At 40.7% G+C, this 21,190-nt stretch overlaps 1 protein-coding gene across 7 annotated transcripts in view; it reads right to left on the bottom strand.

Moving 5' to 3' along the window:
* Nucleotides 1–6,143: 6,143 nt before the first annotated feature.
* The window catches only part of rad52 (RAD52 homolog, DNA repair protein), a 40,233-nt gene continuing 25,186 nt past the window's right edge, over nucleotides 6,144–21,190 (bottom strand). For 2 of the 7 annotated variants that reach the window (XM_048608031.1, XM_048608030.1), the window contains exons 9-11: nucleotides 19,083–19,181; nucleotides 10,691–10,876; nucleotides 6,144–7,204 (exon numbers count right to left, since the gene is read on the bottom strand). In XM_048608031.1, the coding sequence (XP_048463988.1) occupies nucleotides 7,143–7,204; nucleotides 10,691–10,876; nucleotides 19,083–19,181 (347 nt within the window). In that variant the 3' untranslated portion in view covers nucleotides 6,144–7,142. Of the gene's footprint in view, nucleotides 7,205–10,428; nucleotides 10,615–10,690; nucleotides 10,877–19,082; nucleotides 19,182–21,190 lie in introns of those variants that run through there. The other 5 variants (XM_048608028.1, XM_048608027.1, XM_048608029.1 and 2 more) reach the window with 4 other exon arrangements.

Genomic DNA, 21,190 nt, shown 5'->3' on the forward strand with positions numbered 1-21,190 from the left:
ACCCACAGCAATGTGGTTGACTCTGAACTGCCCTCTGGGCAATAAATGCTGCCTAGCCAATGACTCCCTCATCCCATTGAGGAATTAAAAAGTAACACAGTTACAGTCAAATTTAAGGCGACAGATGGTACGGTGGTTTTTATTCCTGGAAGATGGAGGACATAAGTAGGGGACGCTTGCTACAACTGTACAGGATGAGAATGGAACTACATCTGGAATATTGGGGGATAGTTTTGGTCTCCTTTCTTCAGGGATATGCTCACTTCAGAAGCCATTAAGAGGATTCCTTGGCTGAAAGTGTTGCCTTACTGGGGAAGGTTCTTCCTTCTCAGTAACACTATAACTTAGTCGTACACTCTTTTCTCTTGTATGGGAATGGTGAATGGGGGTGCATGGATTAAAATTTGACGTCTCATTTAAGATGGAAACAAGGGATTGCTTCTGAGATATTTATTCTCTGGAACAGAAGTCAATCAGTTGGGCAGTTTTTGATCCATAAGCAAATTGAGCATTTTGAAGGGTAGATAAAGTGGAAAGAACGCTAATCCAATCAGCCATGATCTTAATGGTCTACTCTAAATTATTTTTTACTATACAGGTCATTGTTGTCACATCTTATTCAGCATTCTTCCACCAACCCAGCCTCTGTCAGAGGTTAGAGTTGGGTTTTCAATTCTTGTTGTCAGCGTTATACAAAAACTTGTGAAAAGTACAAATTAGGAAAGATCATTTTAAGCTTGATCAAGATTGTTTGTCCACCTGACAACCCATGAGAGAAACAAACAACAAAACCCTTGCAAATTTTAGGAAAATCTCGAATTTCTGTCCATCTAAAACATGTCAAACAAGTTCAGGGAATCATCACATCACTAATGCCATAAGCTCAGTGATGTTGGTCAGTTCGATTCCTTCTGAATATTTACAACTGATCTGGGAAAACTATTAACCTTTTAAAACAAGATACTAATTTGGTGGAGAGAGTCTGATATTTAACCCACAGAACCTTATTCCTCAGAATTTGAATGACCTATTCCTGTGGACCAAACCCGAGTAAAATCCAATGCAAATGAGAAATTGCAAATAATGGAAACATGGCAATGTATGAGAGATAATGCCCCAGGCTGTGATCGTTAGGTCAAGGTTGGGCTGATGAAAGGATCTGAAGGGAAATGTTCTCATGCAGGCTGAGAGCATGGCTAAGGAATGTCAAAAAATTTGTTTAAAAAAGGTGTTCTTGAAGGCTGGTGCAATTCATCCCAAGGAAACGAGTGACAACCAGAGTATTTTTGGCTATAATCTTTTTACAATTCAGGTCAGCTGTTGCATTCAATAAAATCATGTTTGTGTTTTAAAACACAATATTCACCACCCCAATTAATTCCTTGTTTGACAAAAGAAATCAATTTACCTTCACCTTTGGTCGAAAACAGCAACTTCCAAATTTTAAAATGCGTCCTAGTTCTGGATTTGTCAACAGGTAAGTTTCCATAACAACACCCTTCATAATCATGTGTACTTCAATTGAGGCACCCCCCCCCCCCCCCAAGCCTTCGAGACCCCCACTTCCTTCCCTCATGACCAGAACCTGCTCAAGTCCAGGTATCAGTCTACTAACCCACCTTCAACACATTTACATCGACCAAAGCAGCATATAGTAAATAATAATTTGCTTTGGCCTCATTGAGTCAGTATTAAAGCCACGGTTTTGAGGTCAACAGGTTCTTGACAATAAAGGGATGAAAGATTATCAGGGGTATACAGGAATGTAGAATGAAACTAAAATCAGATCAGCCAAAATCTCTGAATGGTGGAGCAGGCTCAAAGGGGCAAGCATTCTACTCGCGCTCTTTGTTCCTATGTACTGGTTTCGGTGGTCAGGGACTTTTTTTTCTTGCCTTTTGATTAGGGGACAGATGCATAGCTTGGGGATTGGGGGAAAAACAAAACTTTTAAAGATTCAGTTTCCACTCAGCAGAGTCTTGGCTGAAGCTACTTCACAGAATTATACAGTCCAGAGGAGGCCCTTTGGCCCATCAAATCTACACCAACACAAACAACACTGGTCCCACTTGGTTGACATTTGGCCCATTAGCCTTGAATGTTTTGACAAGTGCTCAGCCATATACTTCTTAAAGGAAGCGGTTTCTCTTCTCAACTAACGTAGAGAAGATGAGTAGACCATTCAGTTCCTTGAGCCTGTTTCATGAAAATCATGACTGATCTGTGGCCTAACTCCGTATCCCTGCTTTGGCCCATATTCCTTAATACATTTGCTTAACAAAAATATTATCTCTCTCATTTTAAAATTATCAAAAGATCCTACATCACTGTCATTTATGGAAAAGAGATTCAAACATCTACCACCATACGTATGCTGAACTGCTTTCTAACATCTATTCAATATGGTTCAGGCACAAATTCTCAGACTATGTCCCCTGGTTCCAGAATCCTCAGTGGAAATAGTTATCTTTGCCTACCCTGTCTTTTCCTGTTAATACCCTGAAGACTTCGATCAGATTACCCCTTAGCCTTCTAAATTTTGGAGAAAATAGGCCCACTTTTAATAATCTCTCCTCACAACTTAATGCCCAAAATCCAACTGTCATTCTTCTAAATATATATTTAAGGTAAATGTATCCTTCCTAAGAAGTGATGCCCAAATCGACACTGCAGCATAATTGTACATCCTTGTACTTCTAGTCCTCCAGATATAAAGGCCAGCAATTCCGTAAGACCATTAGATATAGGAGCAGAATTAGGCCATTCAGCCCATCGAGTCTCGTCAACCATTCGATCACGGCTGGTGTGTTTCTTAACCCCTTTGTCCCTGTAACCCTTAATCCCCTTACTAAGCAAGGATCTATCTCTACCTTAAATACATTCAAAGAATTGGCTTCCACAGCCCCCTGTGGCAATGAGTTCCAGAGACACCACCCTCCGGCTGAAGAAATTCTCATTTCAGATCTAAAGGGTCGTCCCCTCAAGTCTTAGTCTCTTCTACAAATGGAAATATCTTCTGCACGTCCGTTCTATCCAGGCCTCTAAGTATCCTGACCAGTTTCAATGAGACCCCACCCAAACCCCCAACCTTTCTTCTAAACTCAGAGTCCTCAACCACTCCTCTTATAACAAGCCCTTCATTCGCAGGAACATTCTTGTGAACCTCTGCTGGACCCCTTCTAACACCAGCACATTTTCTCTTAGCTACAGGGCCCAAAACTACTCAGTATTCCAAATGCAGTCTGACCAGAGCATTAAACAGTCTCAGCAGTCCATCCTGCTTTTATATTGTAGCCCTCTCAAAATGAACACTAACATTGCATTTGCCTTCCTAACAGCCAACTGAATTTGTATGTTAACCCTCAGAGATCTGAACCAGGACTGGCAAGTCCCTTTGCGCTGCAGATTTCTGAAACCAATCTACACTTCAATTCTTATTAGCAAAATGCCTAACCTTAAACATTCCCACACTATATTCCATCTGCCTTTCTTTGCCCATTCTCCTAGCTTGTCCAAGTACCCATGCAGCTTGCCACTTCCTCAATACAACCTGTCCCTCCACCTTTGTCATCTACAAACTTAGCAACAATACCCTCAGTTCCTTCACCCAGATTGTTAATGTACAACTTGAATAGTTGTGGTCCCAATACGGATCCCTGCGGAACTCCCCTAATTTTCCATCCTGAAAAAGACCTCTTCATTCTCAGTCACTGCCTTCCGAGAGTCAGCCAATTCTCTATGCATGCCAGCACCTTGCCCCTAATACCATGGGGTTCTTATCCTATTTAGCAGCCTCCTATGTAGCATCTTGTGAAAGGCCTTCTGGAAATCCAAACAGATCACATCCACTGGCTTTTCTTTGTCTAACTTGCTAGTTACCTTCTCAAAGAATTCCAGCAGATTTGTCAGGAATGACTTTCCCCTGACAAAGCCATGCTGACTCTGGCCTATTTTACCACATACTTCCAAGTATTCTGCAATCTCATACTTAAAATCTTACTAATGTCAGTGGTCAGTCTAATCAGCCTATAATTTGCTATCTTACACCTCCCTCCCTTCTAGAACAGGCATGCTACATTTGCCATTTTCCTGTCCTCTCCGACCCTCCGACTCCAGCGATGCTTCCATAATCTCCCCACGTATCTCTTTCAGAATCATTCCATTAGCTTTCCTGACTATTTTCGGCTCCTGTTTGTGACATTTTAAATGTCCATGCACCTGAACGCCACAGTCTCTTTGGACATTCACTGCATTTAACTCCCACAAAGTACCCTGATCCAACTATCTACAGTCCTAAATTGATAACCTCACACTTATTTACACTAATCTCCATCTGCCACAGCTCTGCTCATTCATTTAGTCTATCAAAATCCCTTTGTAATTTAATACCATTATCTACACTGTTTACAATGTTGCCTAACTTGTCAAAGACAAATTTGGATATGTGACTTTATGCCATTACACAAATCACTAATAGCTCTTGTGATGCAGTGGCAGTATCCCTATCTCTGGGCAGGAATTCTGGGTTCAAGACCCACCTGCTCCAGAAGTATGTAATAACATCACTGGGCAGGTCGATTAGGGGAAAGAAATATGTGCTCTCAAAAGAATTCCAAGTCGTTAATACATAATGTGAATAACTTGACATGTGAATGTCCTCGTGGGAACCACTGGTCACATCCTGCTAATGTGAGCACCTACCTTATCCCTACTTTATCGCTTGCCACTCAATTTCCCAGCCGTATTAGTAATTGGCGAGTTTCATGGATTTCTACCCTTAAGTCTAGGATTCTGACAAAGAGTCATAGCTGAAGAGTTAACTCTTTCCTTCCACATTTACACTCTTGCTTCTTTTTTCAGATTTCCAAATTATAGAATACTTGCTGTGGTATGTGGATGGATATATAGCAGTTCCATTGTCCTTGTCTTATTTGTTTGAGCTCACCCATTCAGTGGTAAGTAATATAAAGGGTTGTCTTCAAGATTTCCTTGACTTTTCTGATATCTGGTAGTAATAAAAGTACTGGTCATAAACCATTAGACATTAGAAGAGCGTAGAGTTTTTCATCAAGTTAACCTGAACTCTTCTCACTGTTTCAATGACTTTACAAACAAAGCTTTTGAACATATGGTTAGGTTCCTTCTCCACAGTAAATGCTGTTAAGATGCATGCCCAAGGTCATTACCAGGATTTCATTATTATGCCCTGAAGTTTGCATCCTCGCATGTCCTGCATTACTCAAAAAAAAAAACAACACTGGCTATTTGGTGTAAGTTATGATCAGTATAGATTATCAACTAAAAAGTAAATCACCATTGACAGGTTTGGCAGGGACACATCTCAGCTTGAAGGCAGCATGTCTGAACATTTAAAACCAGCTTTCCTTTTAGCGCTACTTGTTTCAGCCTATTCCACTGTTCATTTTTAAAAAGTCATCTGTACCTTACCTCTTTTTCCTCAGTTTCATGAAATTTTTAATGTCCTTGCCTAACAAAAATGACACTGATTGACCTACACCTCTGCCCTCTTCAATAAGCCAGATGTCAAGTATGATACCTCCAGGAGGCACATGATTCTTGACTTTAGCTTGTATCATATTTCAGTCTGAAACACATGCTCTCTTTCCTGGCTGCAATAAAGATTTGCTAGCAGAAGTCAGGAAAAGGTTAGGAGGGAGGTTGGCTATGCATCAGCTGTGTGGCATATGTTAAATAACTTGTAACCAAACACCTGAAAGTCGATTAAATGCACTTTTCAACTATCTGCCCAGGTCGGTTGACAAACTGTGGCCCAGGGACAGTTGTGAATGGGTCACGTATACATACAGCAGTGAAGACTGCCAACAACTGAAATGTCCAAGCAAGTTGTACTTAAACAATGTGCTGTAGGGTATTAAAAATGGTGATAAGCCTTTGATCAAAATTCTGTGCAGCTTGTTCCTGTGTTTAAGGGCAGGAAGCATCTTTTAAAATTTTGCAAAATCTTATCAGTTTTTAGTTAAATGTTGTAGAGAAGGTTAGTGTTGAGTTTACAGAAACAAAAAAAATGCCAGTTTCTTTCTTATGTAATAGACTTCTGTTTTCCAACTTAACTAATGTCTCAAACCATAATAGACATTACATAATAAACCTGCTACAGAAACTCAAGTTAAAAATCAGGGAGATTTTTTAATATCAAAATAAGAAATTAATACCACAATCTGAAATGCAATTACATAAAGCAGTTAAATAGAGAAGATAAGTTGTGATTAGGATTTTGATGAAGATGATCTGAAAATCATTACCTCAATTAAGATTAGGTAAGGATAATTCTCTATGTAACTTAACTTGGTCACAAAGTAAATGGAATCTGTTTTGCTCAGGAGTGCTGTGAATAATTTGAAAATTTTAGTGAGCAACTGCAGATGTTGTGAAAGATTACAACCATTTCTAATCAATTTAATAAAATAGTTTGGTAGCTAAAATTATAGGACTGAGAATGCAAAAATATACTGGAGTTAGTGCAGGGACACTGTTTTATAAAGCAACCCACCCTCATCCTTCACCAGCAAGTTAATACTTTCAGATCAGCTATCAAATTATGTGGACAAATGTAGCATGTGTCCCAACACGCAATCCTCTGTTAAGATACTTCTTAATGTCAATTGTGGTCGTCTAATTTTGATTTCCCCTTAATATTTCCATGTGCATGATGGCATACAATAGTCTAATCCATAAACTGAGGGAAAACCACAGCATAACTTGTCTTCATCACTGTGCTTGTGTGAAAGATGCTTTAGAGACATCTATAAAAACAGATCCGAAATCAACTTGAATAGGAAAAGTCAAGAAAAATTCACAAACGCTTCTCAAAAAAAGGAATGCAAATTTGCATTAAGTTGAATAGTAGTTAGTTTCCATCACCTGTGTTTTATGCCTCAGATAAAGAATATTTTTGTCTTCATTTTTCATTTGTGCATGTCGACCATTAAAATATACCAGCACTCATGAATAAATGTAGTCAGACAAATTTCCCTTAAAATCCTGCACTTTGCTGCGGCTCTGGATGTTTCTCCACAAAGTTAAAAATAACAGCCGTACAATAACAAGGGTTAAAATATGTATGTCTGTTAAAGTACTGTGTTTTGTCATATTTGATCTTTTCAAGCAGGTTCCAACCGCCGTTTCTTCATGAACTGTCCTAGTCGGTAAGGACTGGACCCCACTAGGCAAGAAAGGAAAGGTATTTCAGATAAATAGCTGGTATTTAAATTAATGCAGTCATTTAGAGAAACAGACCATATGACATAGAAGCAGAAATTAGGGCATTCGGCCCATGGACTCTGCTGCACTATTCAATCATGGCTGATAAGTTTTTCAACCCTATTCTCCCACTTTCTGTCCAAAACCCTTCATCCCATTGACAATCAAGAACCTGTGTCTCGGTCTCAAATATACAGAATGACCTGGCCTCCGCAGCGTTCTATGGCAATGAATTCCATAATTCACCACTCTCTGGCTGAAGAAGTTCCTCCTTATCTCCATTCTAAAAGGATCTTCCCGTTCCTCTAAGGATGTGCCCTCAGGTCCTAGTCTCTCCTGCGAATGCAAATATCCACTCTGTCCAGGCCATTCAGTATTCTGCAAGTTTCAATTAGATCCTCCCTCATCCTTCTAAATTCCAATGAGTATAGTTCCAGAGTCCTCAAACGTTCTTCATATGTTAAGCTTTTCATTTTTGGGATCATTTTCATGAATCTCTTCTGGACCAACTCCAGAGCCAGTATATCCTTGCTGAGGTATGGAGCTCAAAATTGCACACGATATTCCAAATGTTGTCTGACCAGAGCTTTATAAAGCTGCAGCAGTACAACCCTGCTTTTATATTCTCGTCCTCACAAAATAAATGCCAACATGCATTTGCCTTCCTGACTACCGACTCAACTTGCAAGTTTACCTTGAGAAAATCCTGGACTAGAACCTCCAAGTCTCTTGTAACTTGGACTTCTAATTTTTCTCCCCATTTAGGAAAGAGTGTCTCTATTCTTCCCACCAAAGTGCATGAACTCTCACTTTCCCACGTTGTACTCCATCTGCCACTCTAACCTATCTAAATCCTTTGCAGCCTCCCCACCATCTCAATACTTTCCTGTCCCTCGAATTATCTTTGTATCATCTGCAAACCGAGCCAGAATGTCCCCAGTTCCTTCATCTAGATCATTAATATATAAAAGTGTAAAGTTGTGGTTCCAACACTGACATTTGTGGAATACCATTAGTCACCAGCTGTCATGCGGAGAAGGACCCTTTTATCCCCACTCTGCTTTCTGCCAGATATCCTGTCTTCTATCCCTGTTAGTACCTTCCCCCAAACACCATTGGCCCTTACCTCACTCAGCAGCCTCCTATGCAGTACCTTGTCAAAGGCTTTCTGGAAGTCCAGGTAGATAACATCCATTGGCTGTCCTTGGTCTAGCCTGCTAGTTACCTCCTCAAAGAATTCTAAGATTTGTCAGGCATATCCTCCCCTTGATGAAACCACACTGACTTCACCTTATTTTACCATGCACCTTCAAGAATTCAGAAATCTCATCCTTCGCAATGGACTCGAATGTTACCAACGAGAGGGGTTAGGCTAATCAGCCTGTAATTTCCAATCATTTACCTTACTCTCTCCTTAAACAGGGGGGTTACATTAGGATTTTCCAGTCCTCTGGGACCCTCTGACTTCAGTAATACTTTAAGATCACCACTAACGCTTCCGCTATCATCTTCAGAACTCCGCAGGTGTAGTCCATCCACCTTCAGACTTTTCAGTTTTTCTAGCACCTACTTGGTGATGGCCACCACACACACACCTCTGCCCGGTCGGATTCTCGAACATTTGGGCTATTACTGTGTCTTCCACCATGAAGACAGACGCAAAGTACGTATTCAGTTCCTCAGCAATTTCTTCGACCCCCATTACAACTATTAGTCTAATTTTCCAGCTGTCCAGTGTCCACTTTTGCCTCTTTTACCCTTTATATCTAAAAGAACTCTTACAATCTTTTTATATTACTGGCTAGTTTACCCTCATACTTCATCTTCCTTATTTTCTTTATTGTTGTCCTCTACTGGTCTTTGTAGGGCTTCGCAATCCTCTGTGTTTCCACTGCCCTTCACCATATTGTATGCTTTCTTTTTTGCTTTTGTGCTGTCCCCAACTTCCCTTGTCAACCATGGTTGCCTCATCTTGTCTTTACCATGCTTCTTTTTCCAAGAAAAAATTTTTGCTGTCTTCAAATTACTCCCAGAAACACCTGCCATTGCTATTACATGGTCTTTCCTGCTGGGCCTCTCGACCAAAGATTTTCAGTCAGCTCGCGCCTCTGTAGTTGTCTTTATTCAACTGTAATACAGTTATGTCTGATTCCTCCACCTCCCTCTCAAATTGCAGAGTAAATTCTATCATATTATGGTTACTGCCTCCTAAGGGTTCATTCACATTAAGCTCCCTTATCAAGTCTGCCACACTGCACATCACTAAATCCAGAATTGCCTGTTCTCTTGTGGACTCCACCACAAGCTGCTCCAAAAAGCCATCTCAGACATTGCACAAATTAGTTTTCTTGCGCTCCATCACGAACATGATTTTCCCAGTCCGCCTGCATGTTGAAATCCCCCATAATCACTATAACCTTGCCTTTCTTACACTCCTTTCTATCTCCTGGTGTATACTGTGCCCCAAATCCAAACTTAGTGTGGGGACCTGTACATAACTCCCATTACTTTTTTTTCAAACCGTTGTGGTATCTCAACCCACACAGATTCTACATCATCTGACCCTACTTTGTTTCTTGCTGTTGATAATTTCATTCCTTACTAATAAGGCAACCCCATCCAGTCTGTTCACCTGCCTTTTCAATAGGATGTATATTCTTTGATGTTTAGCTCTCAGTCGTGATACCCACTGCATCATACCTGCCAATTTCAGTCTGCGCCACAAGCTCATTTACCTTATTTCACACGCTGCATGTGTTCAGATACAACACCTTTAGTCCTGTATTGTCATTTGTTTATCCAGTGTGCTTGAAGTTTGATTCCAAACACTGTCTTATTTTGTGTGCTGCAGACTTTATTAACTTGTGTTCTCCTTTCCTTTCATATTCTTCCATGCAGTTGAATCCACCCCCACAGATTTTAATCAGCTGCTTTGTTTTCCATTGGGCATTATACTGGGAGTTTAATCCTTCCCACCACTTGAGTTTAAAGTGCTGTTGACCAATCTATTTACCCTTTTCACTAGAACATTGGTCCAATCTAGGAACAAGACTGTAATGCAGTCTTCAAACAGCATTTATACATCAGGCAGAATAAAAATAAGGCCATGCATACTGTCTACTGATATGGTAAATACTCTCAAATGGTAAGCAAACCATAAATGAAGTTTATTGAATTTCAGGCCATCTTTAGTAAAAGACTTACTAATTGTATTAGTAGATAACTTTGAAATTGCAGGTTGCAACACTGAATGTGCAGCTCAAAGTTCATTCATCAGACAGATGGCCAGTCTCGATCTTGACTTAAAATAATGCAGCCTTTGTACTCCTTTTTGTCTGTCTTGATTTCTATATGTTGAACTGTTAATGAAAGCTTCAATTTTAAGACTAGCAGAATTGTAGCAGTTACAAGTGGTTTCTTCCCATATCATAGAAATTAACATTCTTACTTGGTCTATGACGATACGCATTGTGGGCTTGTTGTGGAGAATTTATCCTTTGTGGTGTTCTGCTTCGTGTCATCATGTGGTGCTGGCCTACAGGTGGTGTAGATGGAACATTTTCTTGGTAAGGGACATTAGATTTGTAGTCAATACTGCTACCATCCAGAGGAATATCCCAGAGTTCAGGATCATCTGTTTCAGAAGAAAAAGGTTATAACAAAGTCTACTTTTGCCTTTACCCCCTACGATGTATGCAGAAGTTAAGTTTATACTAATGTTAACAACAATAGAAAGGACACGTATATTGAAAAATTCACTTTAGATTTTATTTCTTCTCCTGGCCCAAACTCCTCCTTTTCCAAGCAATTAATTCCTTCCTCAAGTAAACTGTGGTAATATACAAGAACATAAATTTGATTCAGCACAGGCCATTCAGTACCTCAAACCTACTCTGCCATTTGATAAGATCATAGCTGATCTAATTGTGGCTTTAGTTTTTCTTCAGTTTCATGCTGTGGGAGGAGAGTAAGTTATGAAGAGGACATGAGGAATCAGAAATTGGGCAGATATAATACAATGTGGGGAAAGTGCGAACTCGTCCATTTAGCAGGAAGACTAGAAAGCAGCATGTTGGCTAAATGGAAATTGTGGAAAGTTAGTGCGAGAAATGGGATGTAGCTTATTGTGAAGGAAACTGGGTATAAAAGCAGGAAAGTTTTTTGCTACAGTTGTACAGTATATTGAGACCACATGGAGAAATGTGTGCAAAGTTTGTCTGCTTCATGAAGGGGAAAAATACTTAGCATTGCAAACAGTACAGAAAATTTACTTGTCTGTCTGTTACTGAGTGAAGGATTGGACCGGTGTTCATTAGGAATGAGAGGTCATCTTATTGAAACATACAAAATACTGAGGAAACTTGATAAGGAGGTGCTGAAAAGTGGGAGAATTAGGGAGCAGAGTTTAATAAAAATAAAGGTTTGTTGGTCTGTGGAATTCTTTTCCCCAGACAGCAGTGAAGATTGGCTTGTTGAATATTTAAGGTTGCCTTGGAGTTCTTGGAGGCATAGGTTGTATTTAAGACGGTGATTTTTGGTGTAGAAGTTGTAGATAAAACAATTTAACTTATGCCTGTTACTTCATGTACTTCTCAATACTAGGAAATAAAACTCATAGCACAAGGAAAGCATTAAGAAGTGAAGGTTTAATAATTGAGAATACTGAATTCTAACTCTGAATCTAAATGTCCCATATCTCAACACAACTGCAGAAGCTTTTGTTATTATGCGCCTGCCACAAAGGTAAAGTTGCTACAGTTCTACTTAGAAACTCTTGTTACAAAGAGACAATTCCTGGTGGTTTAAATGAAGGCCCACCATGCTTCAGGCAAGGGGAGAGGTTGAGGAGAGTCCTTCACAGTAACCTCAGCCTACTTGGGATTTGAACCCATGCCGTTGGCTTGGTTAGTCTGTGATGCCAATGAACTAACTGACCCCTAATAGGTTAGTGAAAATTATAAAAAAAAAAAAGGATCCACTGAGCTTAGTCATCTTCCATGAAGAAAATAAATTTTAATCCCTACTGAAACTATCACAGGAAATTATAGCAACTCTATGCTGATCGGTCAGGTGCTAGAAACTGTTGTGCATGTGCACTTGCCTTGCAATGCATGTATTGGTGCATATTCACTTTCACACCACTGAAATCTGGTGCCAGATGTGGCTTGTGCACCTGCACAATGTGACATTACTCACTACTTGCAGCTTGTAGCCATCCTGTGATCTGTGGGCTCTTGCTTATCCACCTACTGCCACACATGCAGTACATTTGTCTTTTTCTCTTCAGCTCATTTATGGGATGTGGCTATCACTGGCTGGGACAGCATTTATTACCTATCTGGAGTCACTTGAGGATGGCAGATTTTCTCCTCTAAAGATGATGAGTGAACTTGATGGGTTTTTATGACAATCAGCATTAGATTGCAATTTTTCACTCCAGAAATTATCAAAAGCCAATTCCTGTGCCTGGGATAAATGTGCAGTAAGTCACTGTCATAGTTAGGTTCCAAGTCCTACTAGATTGTTTCTCCCAGTCTAAGATTTTTTTGTGAAGAAGTGGGTTGTCACAGAGGAGGTAGGCAGGAAGAAATGCCGCAGAGTTCTTCTCACTCAAGAACAGTTTGGGTGTTGGAGAATTGAGAGAGTGATCATTCCTCTGAAGTACGGGTAAAGCCCAACTGTGGGGGACAGAGTGGAGGAAAGAGCAGACACAGGAAGAGCTAGAGCGATAGGAGACTCAAAATTGAAGAGGTCTTCTGCAGTTGCAGAAGTCACACCTAGGCGATGTTGCTTCCATGAGCCAGGAACAAGGATGTCTCTTCAAGATTTAGCCAGCAGTGGAAAGAACAAAGATGAACTAGAAATAAGGAATCAGAATTGGGGGGAAATTGTTGATACAAGACAGGATCTGACCATAGTGGATTGGAAGCAGCTACTTGCAGAAACATGCTCGCCCTGCATATCCGCTATTTTCTTTGTGATTCCTGCTGCTCTGCTGTCCACTGGACTGGATGGCTTCAAGGATCTGTGGTGATTTTTAAAGATGGCATTATGGGATGCTTCTCTCAGTCTCACAAAAAAAAAAAATCAGCATTGAATACAAAAGCAGGAGGCTGTGATGGAGTTGTACAAGACAGTTAGGTCACAACTGGAGTACAGTGCACAGTTCTGGTTGCCTGGATTGGAGCTAAGAGAGAATGAGACAGGCTGGACTTATTTTCCTTAAAGCACAGAAGGCTGAGGGTAGGGTATAAAATGGAGGGCCATGGATAGAAATAATCGTTCCTTAGAATGGTCAGTTAGAAGGAGATTTAAAAGGAAGAGAGTTTATTTAATCCAGAGGAGGATGATGGTCATCTGAAACTGTATCTTAAAAAGGTGGTAGAGGCAGGAAACATCACATAACTTTAGACTCTGGCTAATCACTTGAACTGCTGCAGCAGAAAAGTCTGCATGGCAACTACTGGAAAGTATGTTAGGATAGGTGCTTGATGACTAGAGAAGACAAGATAGCTGAAGTGCCTCTCTCTGGTGGTAAAATTCTGATGTGGTGGGATTTGAAACCCAGTGGGGTTCTGGATTATTAGTCCAGTGACACAATGGTAAAGTAATTTCATCCAGAGATTTTCTTTGGGTTTCAGTTAGTTGACCAAACAAACACTCCTAGCTGCACTAATCACCACCTCTTCCATCTTTACCAATTTCACCAAGGTACTATAAATGACTGAAATGTACAAGATCAAGCTGTATGCCATAGTTCCATCACGTCCACACAGAAGATAGTTCCCTAGTCGTCAAAAATCTGTCCCTTTGCTTTGAAATACATTTTTGTGATGCCATAATACACAACCAATGTGCGAAGCAGCTCTACTCAACTGAACCAAAGAGGCAGGTAGAGGGACCCTGCAGACAAGACCACGGGAACCGCAGCCCTTGACACTGTCCCACAGGTATGAGGCACTTGCTCCCTGCGTGGATGAGGAACAGGGCTGCAGGAAGGAGTCGTCAACTGACCACGGCACCATGGTCCAGGAGGCCATTCAAGAGCGGGGAGCAAAAAGACAGATTGTAGTTGTAGGGGATTCCATCATCAGGGGGATAGACAGTATCCTTTGCAAGCAGGATAGAGAATCCCGCATGGTGTGTTGCCTGCTCGGTGCCAGGGTGCGAGACATCTCTGACTGGCTTGAGAGGATACTAGAGGGGGATGGGGAGGATCCAGTTGTTGTGGTCCATGTAGGTACCAACAACATAGGCAGGACTAGGAAAAAAAAACCTCGTTTTGGGATTATGAAAAGCTAGGAACAAAATTAAAAAACAGGTCTTCAAGGGTCATAATCTCTGGATTGCTGCCCGAGCCATGTGCAAAGTGGCATAGGGAGGCAAGGATCAGGGTTTCCTTTTCATGGGGCACTGGCATCAGTTCTGGGACAGGAGGGATCTATACTGCTGGGATGGACTCCACCTGAACTAGGCTGGGTCCAGTGTTCTGGCAAAGAAGGGTAAATAGGGTGGCTAATAGGACTTTAAACTAGTAAATAGGGGGGAAGGGAGAAGTGAGCGTAGAGGGAGAACAACAATTAATGTAAGGCAAAGCAGCAGGTGACAAGGAAGCTTCAACTCCATTGACAGTTAGGAAAAAGAAAAGTTAAAGGGAAGGAGAACTCGAGCTGTTAGTAATAGAGGTGATAGGACCCAAAAGAGGTGCAAAAACTGGCATAAGGGTACTTTATCTGAATGCGCAGAGCATCCAAAACAAGGTGGATGAGTTGACGGTGCAAATCATGGCAAATGGGTATGATTTAGTGGCGGTTACAAAGACATGGTTACAGGATGGTCATGACTGGGAGTTAAATATCCAGGGGTATCAAACTGTTCGGAAGGACAGACAGGAAGGTAAGGGAGGTGGTGTTGCTCTGATTTTTAAGGATGATATCAGGGCGGTAGTGAGAGATGATATAGGTTCCACTGAACAAAACGTTGAATCCATTTGGGTGGAAGTTAGGAATAGCAGGGAGAAGAAGTCACTGATAGGTGTGGTCTATAGGCCACCAGATAACGACATCGTGGTGGGGCAGGCAATAAACATAGAATAGCTAATGCATGTAAAAATGGTACAGCAATTATCATGGGGGATTTTAATCTACATGTCGATTGGTCAAACCAGGTCGGTCATGGCAGCCTTGAGGAGGGGTTCATAGAATGCATCCGCGATAATTTCCTTGAACAATATGTAACGGAACCTACGAGGGAACAAGCTATCCTAGATCTAGTCCTGTGTAATGAGACAGGAATAATTAATGATCTCACAGTTAGGGATCCTCTTGGAAGGAGCGATCACAGTATGGTCGAATTTAAAATACAGATGGAGCATGAGAAGGTTAAATCCAGTACCTATGTCCTGTGCTTAAACAAAAGGAGACTATGAAGGAATGAGGAAGGAGTTAGCTAAGGTAGAATGGGAGCAAAGTCTTTATGGTGGGTCAATTGAGGACTTTCAAAAGGATTTTTCACAGTGCTCAGCAGAAGTATATGCCAGTGATAAGGAAGAACTGTAGGAAAAGAGAGCCAGCCATGGATGTCTAAGGAAATAAAGGAAAGTATCAGATTGAAAAAAACATAAAAAGCAAAGAGTAGTGGGAAACTAGTAGACTAGGAAGTCTTTAAAGGCCAACAGAAAGCCACAAAAAAGTTAAAGAAAAGATAGATTATGAGAGTAAACTAGCTCAGAATATAAAAACAGGCAGCAAAAGTTTCTATAATACATAAATCGTAAGAGAGTGGCAAAGGTAAACATTGGCCTTCTCACCCTGTAAAGGACCAATTTAATAACTGGGAATGAGGAAATAGCCAAGACATTAAACAGTTATTGTGTCGGTCTTCACAGTGGAAGACACAAATAACACGCCGAAAACCAAACGGCAAGAAGGTTATAGCAGGTGAGGACCTAGAAACTATCATTATCACTAAGGAGGCAGTGCTGGGCAAGCTAATGGGGCTAAAGGTAGACAAGTCTCCTGGCCCTGATGAAATGCATCCCAGGGTACTAAAAGAGGTGATGGGGGAAATAGCAAATGCACTAGTAATTATTTACCAAAATTCACTGGACTCTGGGCTGGTTCCCACAGATTGGAAAACAGCCAACGTGACGCCACTGTCTAAAGAGGGAAGTAGACGAAAAGCAGGTAACTATAGGCCAGTTAGCTTAACTTCAGTAGTGGGGAAAGTGCTTGAATCTGTCATTAAAGGAAGAAATAGCAAGACATCTGGATATAAATTATCCCATTGGGAACACCCAGCATGGGTTCACGAAGGGTAGGTCATGTTTAACTAATTTGGTGGAATTCTTTGAGGACATTGTCCACCATGCAAGTAATGGGGAACCTGTGGATGTGGTGTATCTGGATTTCCAGAAGGCATTCGACAAGTGCCACATCAAAGGCTGCTACATAAGATGAAGTTGCATGGTATTACAGGTAATGTATTAGCATGGAGAGAGGATTGGTTGACCAGTAGAAAGCAAAGAGTTGGGATAAATGGGTGTTTTTCTGGTTGGCAATCAGTGGCTAGTGCTGTGCCTCAGGGATCAGTGTTGGGACTGCAATTGTTTACAATTTACATAGATGATTTGGAGTTGGGGACGAAGTGTGGTATGTCAAAATTTGCAGATGTCACTAAGATGAGTGGTACAGCAAAGTGTGCAGAAGACACAAAGTCTGCAGAGGGATATAGATAGTCTGAGTGGGCAAAGGTCTGGCAGATGGAGTACAACGTTGATAAGTGTGAGGTCATCCATTTTGGTGGGAATAACAGCAAAATGGACTATGTTTTAAATGGTAAAAAATTGCAGCACGCTGCTGTGCAGAGGGACGTGGGTGTCCTTGTGCACGAATCGCTGAAGGTGGGATTGCAGGTGCAGCAGGTGATTAAAAAGGCAAATGGAATTTTGTCTGCCATTGCTCGAGGGATGGAGTTTAAAAACAGGGAGGCTATGCTGCAGCTGTATAGGGTCCTGGTGAGGCCACACCTGGAGTATTGTGTGCAGTTTTGGTCTCCTTACTTGAGAAGAGATATACGAGCACTGGAGGGGGTGCAGAGGAGATTCACTCGGTTGATTCCAGAGTTGAGAGGATTGGATTATGAGGAGAGATCTTATAGAAACATATAAGATTATGAAGGGAATAGATAAGGTGGAGGCAGGGAGGTTGTTTCCGCTAGCAGGTGAAACTAGGACTAGAGGGCATCGCCTCAAAATAAAGGGAAGCAGATGTAGGACTGAGGTCAGGGGGAACTTCTTCACCCAAAAGGTTGTGAATCTGTGGAATTCCCTGCCCAGTGAAGCGGTTGAAGCTACCTCACTGAATGTTTTCAAGGCAAGGCTAGATAATTCCTTTACTGTTCAAAAATTTAAGGGTTCTGGTGAGTGGGCAGGTAAGTGGAGCTGAGTCTCAAAGATCAGCCATGATCTTATTAAATGGCAGGGCAGGCTCGAGCAGCCAGATGGCCTGCTCCTGCTCTTAGTTCTTATGTTAGTTTTGCAAACATGTTAGAGCAAATCTCAAAAACCTAGCAGAATCTATCTTTGAAGAAGGCAGCTCTGTCAGAGACACCATAACAACAGGTAGGAAGTCTGGCCTCTTCAGTTGCTGTATCACCAAACTCAGCCAAGAAATAAACAATTGGAAAGATGTAAGTAAATGATACAGAATTTTTAAAATGTACACTCCATTATAGACAAGATCTCAAAAGAGAAAGGTCCATCTTTGGCTAACTAGGGAAATTTAAGAATAGTATTAAATCCATGCTGGAGAAGCCTGGCAGCATCTGTGGAGAGATAAAGCGAATGTTTTGGGTCTGAAATGTTCACTGTCTCTCCACAGATGCTGCCAGATGTGCTGCATTTCTTCAGTGTCTCTCTCTCCTCCACCTCCCCCTCCCCCAACCCACAAGAGTTTCAGCAATAGCAGTATTTTGCTTTTAAAATAGTATTAATATTTTGAAGAATTTAAAGTCAGATGATCAAGAAAGTTAGAAATATGAAAGGTGACCCAACCAGGTTTGCAAAGTTTTTTACAAGTGTATAAAAAGTTAAAGTAAACATTGGTCCTTTAGAGGGAGAGACAGATTATCACTGGAAATGAGGACCAAGGCAAAGATTGAACAAATACTTTGTATCTGTCTTCACATTAAATCAATATCAGCAGAGAAAAAAAAAAGGAAGCTTAAGGAACTGAAACTGATGAAACTCTCAGGAAGTGATTGTCAAGATCCTCGGCTTACAAATTTTTTTTTTTCCCCCCCCAGTTCAATTTGTGGGATGTGGGGATTACTGGCTGGCCAGCATTTATTGCCTCTCCCTAGTGCCCCTGCAGGTGGTGATGGGCTGCCTCATTATATTTAGCTGCTGCCCTTGTCCTTCTAGATGGAAATGGTAGTGGGTTTGGAAGGTGCTGTCTAAGGATCTTTGGTGAATTTCTGCTGTGTCTTTTCGATAGTACGCACTGCTGCTGAGCCTTGGTGGTGAATGTAGTGCCTGTTAAGCAAGTGAGTCAAAAAAGTATGGAGTGTGAATGGGAAATTGGAATAGTCTCAGAAGATTCCCCTTGGTGGGCCATATGGTTGACTCTCCCTACTTTTATGTTGGAGAGACTGGTGGGGATCTCAGAGGGAGGTGTCCAACTGGCTGCTGATACATGGTAAAATATTTTAGTTTGGAGGTACTATTACAACTTAAGGCTTGTGAAAAAAAAAAATTGCTTTTCAAATGGCACTGCCCTTTAATCTTCCTGAATAAAAGAGGACAGGGCCAGAGTTATGACAAGCAATGCATAAAATCCTACCAGCTAGGAATTTGTCTTCAGCAAACTTTTCTTCATTGCTGACTTGTATGCTGTGATTCAACTGTGGTGTTAATTTAGACTTCTCTGCTGCCACCATAACTAGGAGGAAAACAATTTAAGTATGCACATATTATTAAAAGCATTAAGACAGTTCTTTACAAAGCATCAAGGAGGAGACCCAAAAGAGCAATGTAGGAAATTTGTAACTGATTCCCCATGTATGTGTTCCTTGTATCAAGTCCCAAGTCACACTATTGGAGAATGCAGAATTTTAAAATTGAGTCTATTTTTAAACATGGTTCTAAATTGAAATGCATAAGTCAGCTAAATATTTTCAGTGTGAAAGTTTGTTGGGAACAAAGCATTTTTCTGTATCCTTAGGACATAATTGAACAACAATAAAATGTGGTAGAAGCTCTGGCATCCTATGCAGTGCAGTGTTATAAATGAATTTTTCAGGCCTTTTCATTAATCGTTTGAATACTTGACTGTTAATCCCACAAGCTCAAAATTAGAGGCTGGAGCCTTGTTCAGTAATCAGATACAGGGCTAATTGTTTTGTCAAGCATACATCTCAAGCTATAATAGATGGTATAAACAAATACCAAAAAAAAATTACAAGGGAGGTGTAGAAGCAAAAAAGGAATTATGAGAAGTCAAGTAGCTGACAAAGGGAAATCCCATAGACATATAAATAGTCTTTTTTTTAAAATAAAAAGTGGTCATTAGGAGAAATAGGGCTAATTAGAGACAAGAAAGCTATTTTGCCCAGAGAAGCAAGGGAGCATGGCAGAGGTATGAAGTCAATACTGTGCATTTGTCATTACAGAAGAGGATGCTGCTGCCAGGCCACAGTAATAGGAGGAAACTGTCTCTGCTTCCATGAAAGCATTTGACACAGTAGACCTGTGAGAAAAATTACAGGTCATGGTATAAGCGCACAGTAGCATTGTGGATACAAGATTGGCTTGGTTGTCCAATTACAGAAAAAGGATGTGTTACAGGAGATAAAAGATAAAGGAGATCAAATTTGTCACTCTTCAGTTCCATAAATTTCTCCATTGTTGATGATTTACTTAAAGGATCAGGGATAGGGTCTAAATAAAATTAGTTTTTTTACCCCCAAGACTTCTGGCAAGCTATGCTTTTCTGCTGTGAATACTGAAGCAAATAATCATTCAGCATGTCTACCATTTCCCCAGGGTCATTGACAACATCCCCACTCTCAACCTTCAAATGGGCCAATAGTACTTTTAAACAGCCCCTTTTCCTTTCAAGTAAGTAAAATCTTAACTCCCCTGCAAATTTCCTCTCGTAAATCACTTTGTGCAGGCTTATCTAGGTTATGTCATGATGTAGACAAAGCCAAAACCCCAGCTTAGAGCCATTGTAACAAAAACAAAGTTGCTGGAAAAGCTCAGCATGTCTGTCAGCATCTGTGAAGGGAAAAAACAGTTAGCGTTTCTGGTGCAATGACCCTTCCTCGGAACTGTCCTGAGGAACAGTGGCACATTTGCTTGTATCGGGAGTTACATTAATACACAGGACCTTGTTCTCTGCAGGCAGACAGAACATGTACACACTGTACCTGTTTCAACTCCACAAAGTAGGTGATAGCCTTTCACTGGTTATTTTTAGGGCAATGCTTTGACTAAAGTGAACCTGTCTGGTTTAAAATTTAAACAAGATCAATTGTTAGTTATTATTACCAGGTGAATTTTGTGTGGCAGCCTCTACTAGTGTCCACTTGTCAACGAATCTACTCCTATTATAAAATAGGACTTTTCCTTTACTTTGGTATTTTTGTGAATCATCCTGAGTGCAAGATGAAAAGCTTCAAAAACCAGACTTTTTCAGCAATACTCAAGCTCTAAATGACGAAATGATCATTTAGATACCAAGTTTTTTTAGTTACAGCAATTACATTCCATATTATTGAATTCAACTAATGGGAATATACCATTTTTACCTTACGATGTTCTGTAAAATGCTGTATCAAATCAATGCATTCCATTTCTAACGAGCAAAATTTGACTTGGACAGTTTTTGAGTTGTTTAAAAAAACAAAGTAGCTTTTGACAGCTTGTATGGTTGTACTTTCTGCACGG

This window comes from Rhincodon typus, chromosome 18 (genome assembly GCF_021869965.1).
Source record: "Rhincodon typus isolate 14 chromosome 18, sRhiTyp1.1, whole genome shotgun sequence".
NCBI classification, from domain to species: Eukaryota; Metazoa; Chordata; class Chondrichthyes; order Orectolobiformes; family Rhincodontidae; genus Rhincodon; species Rhincodon typus.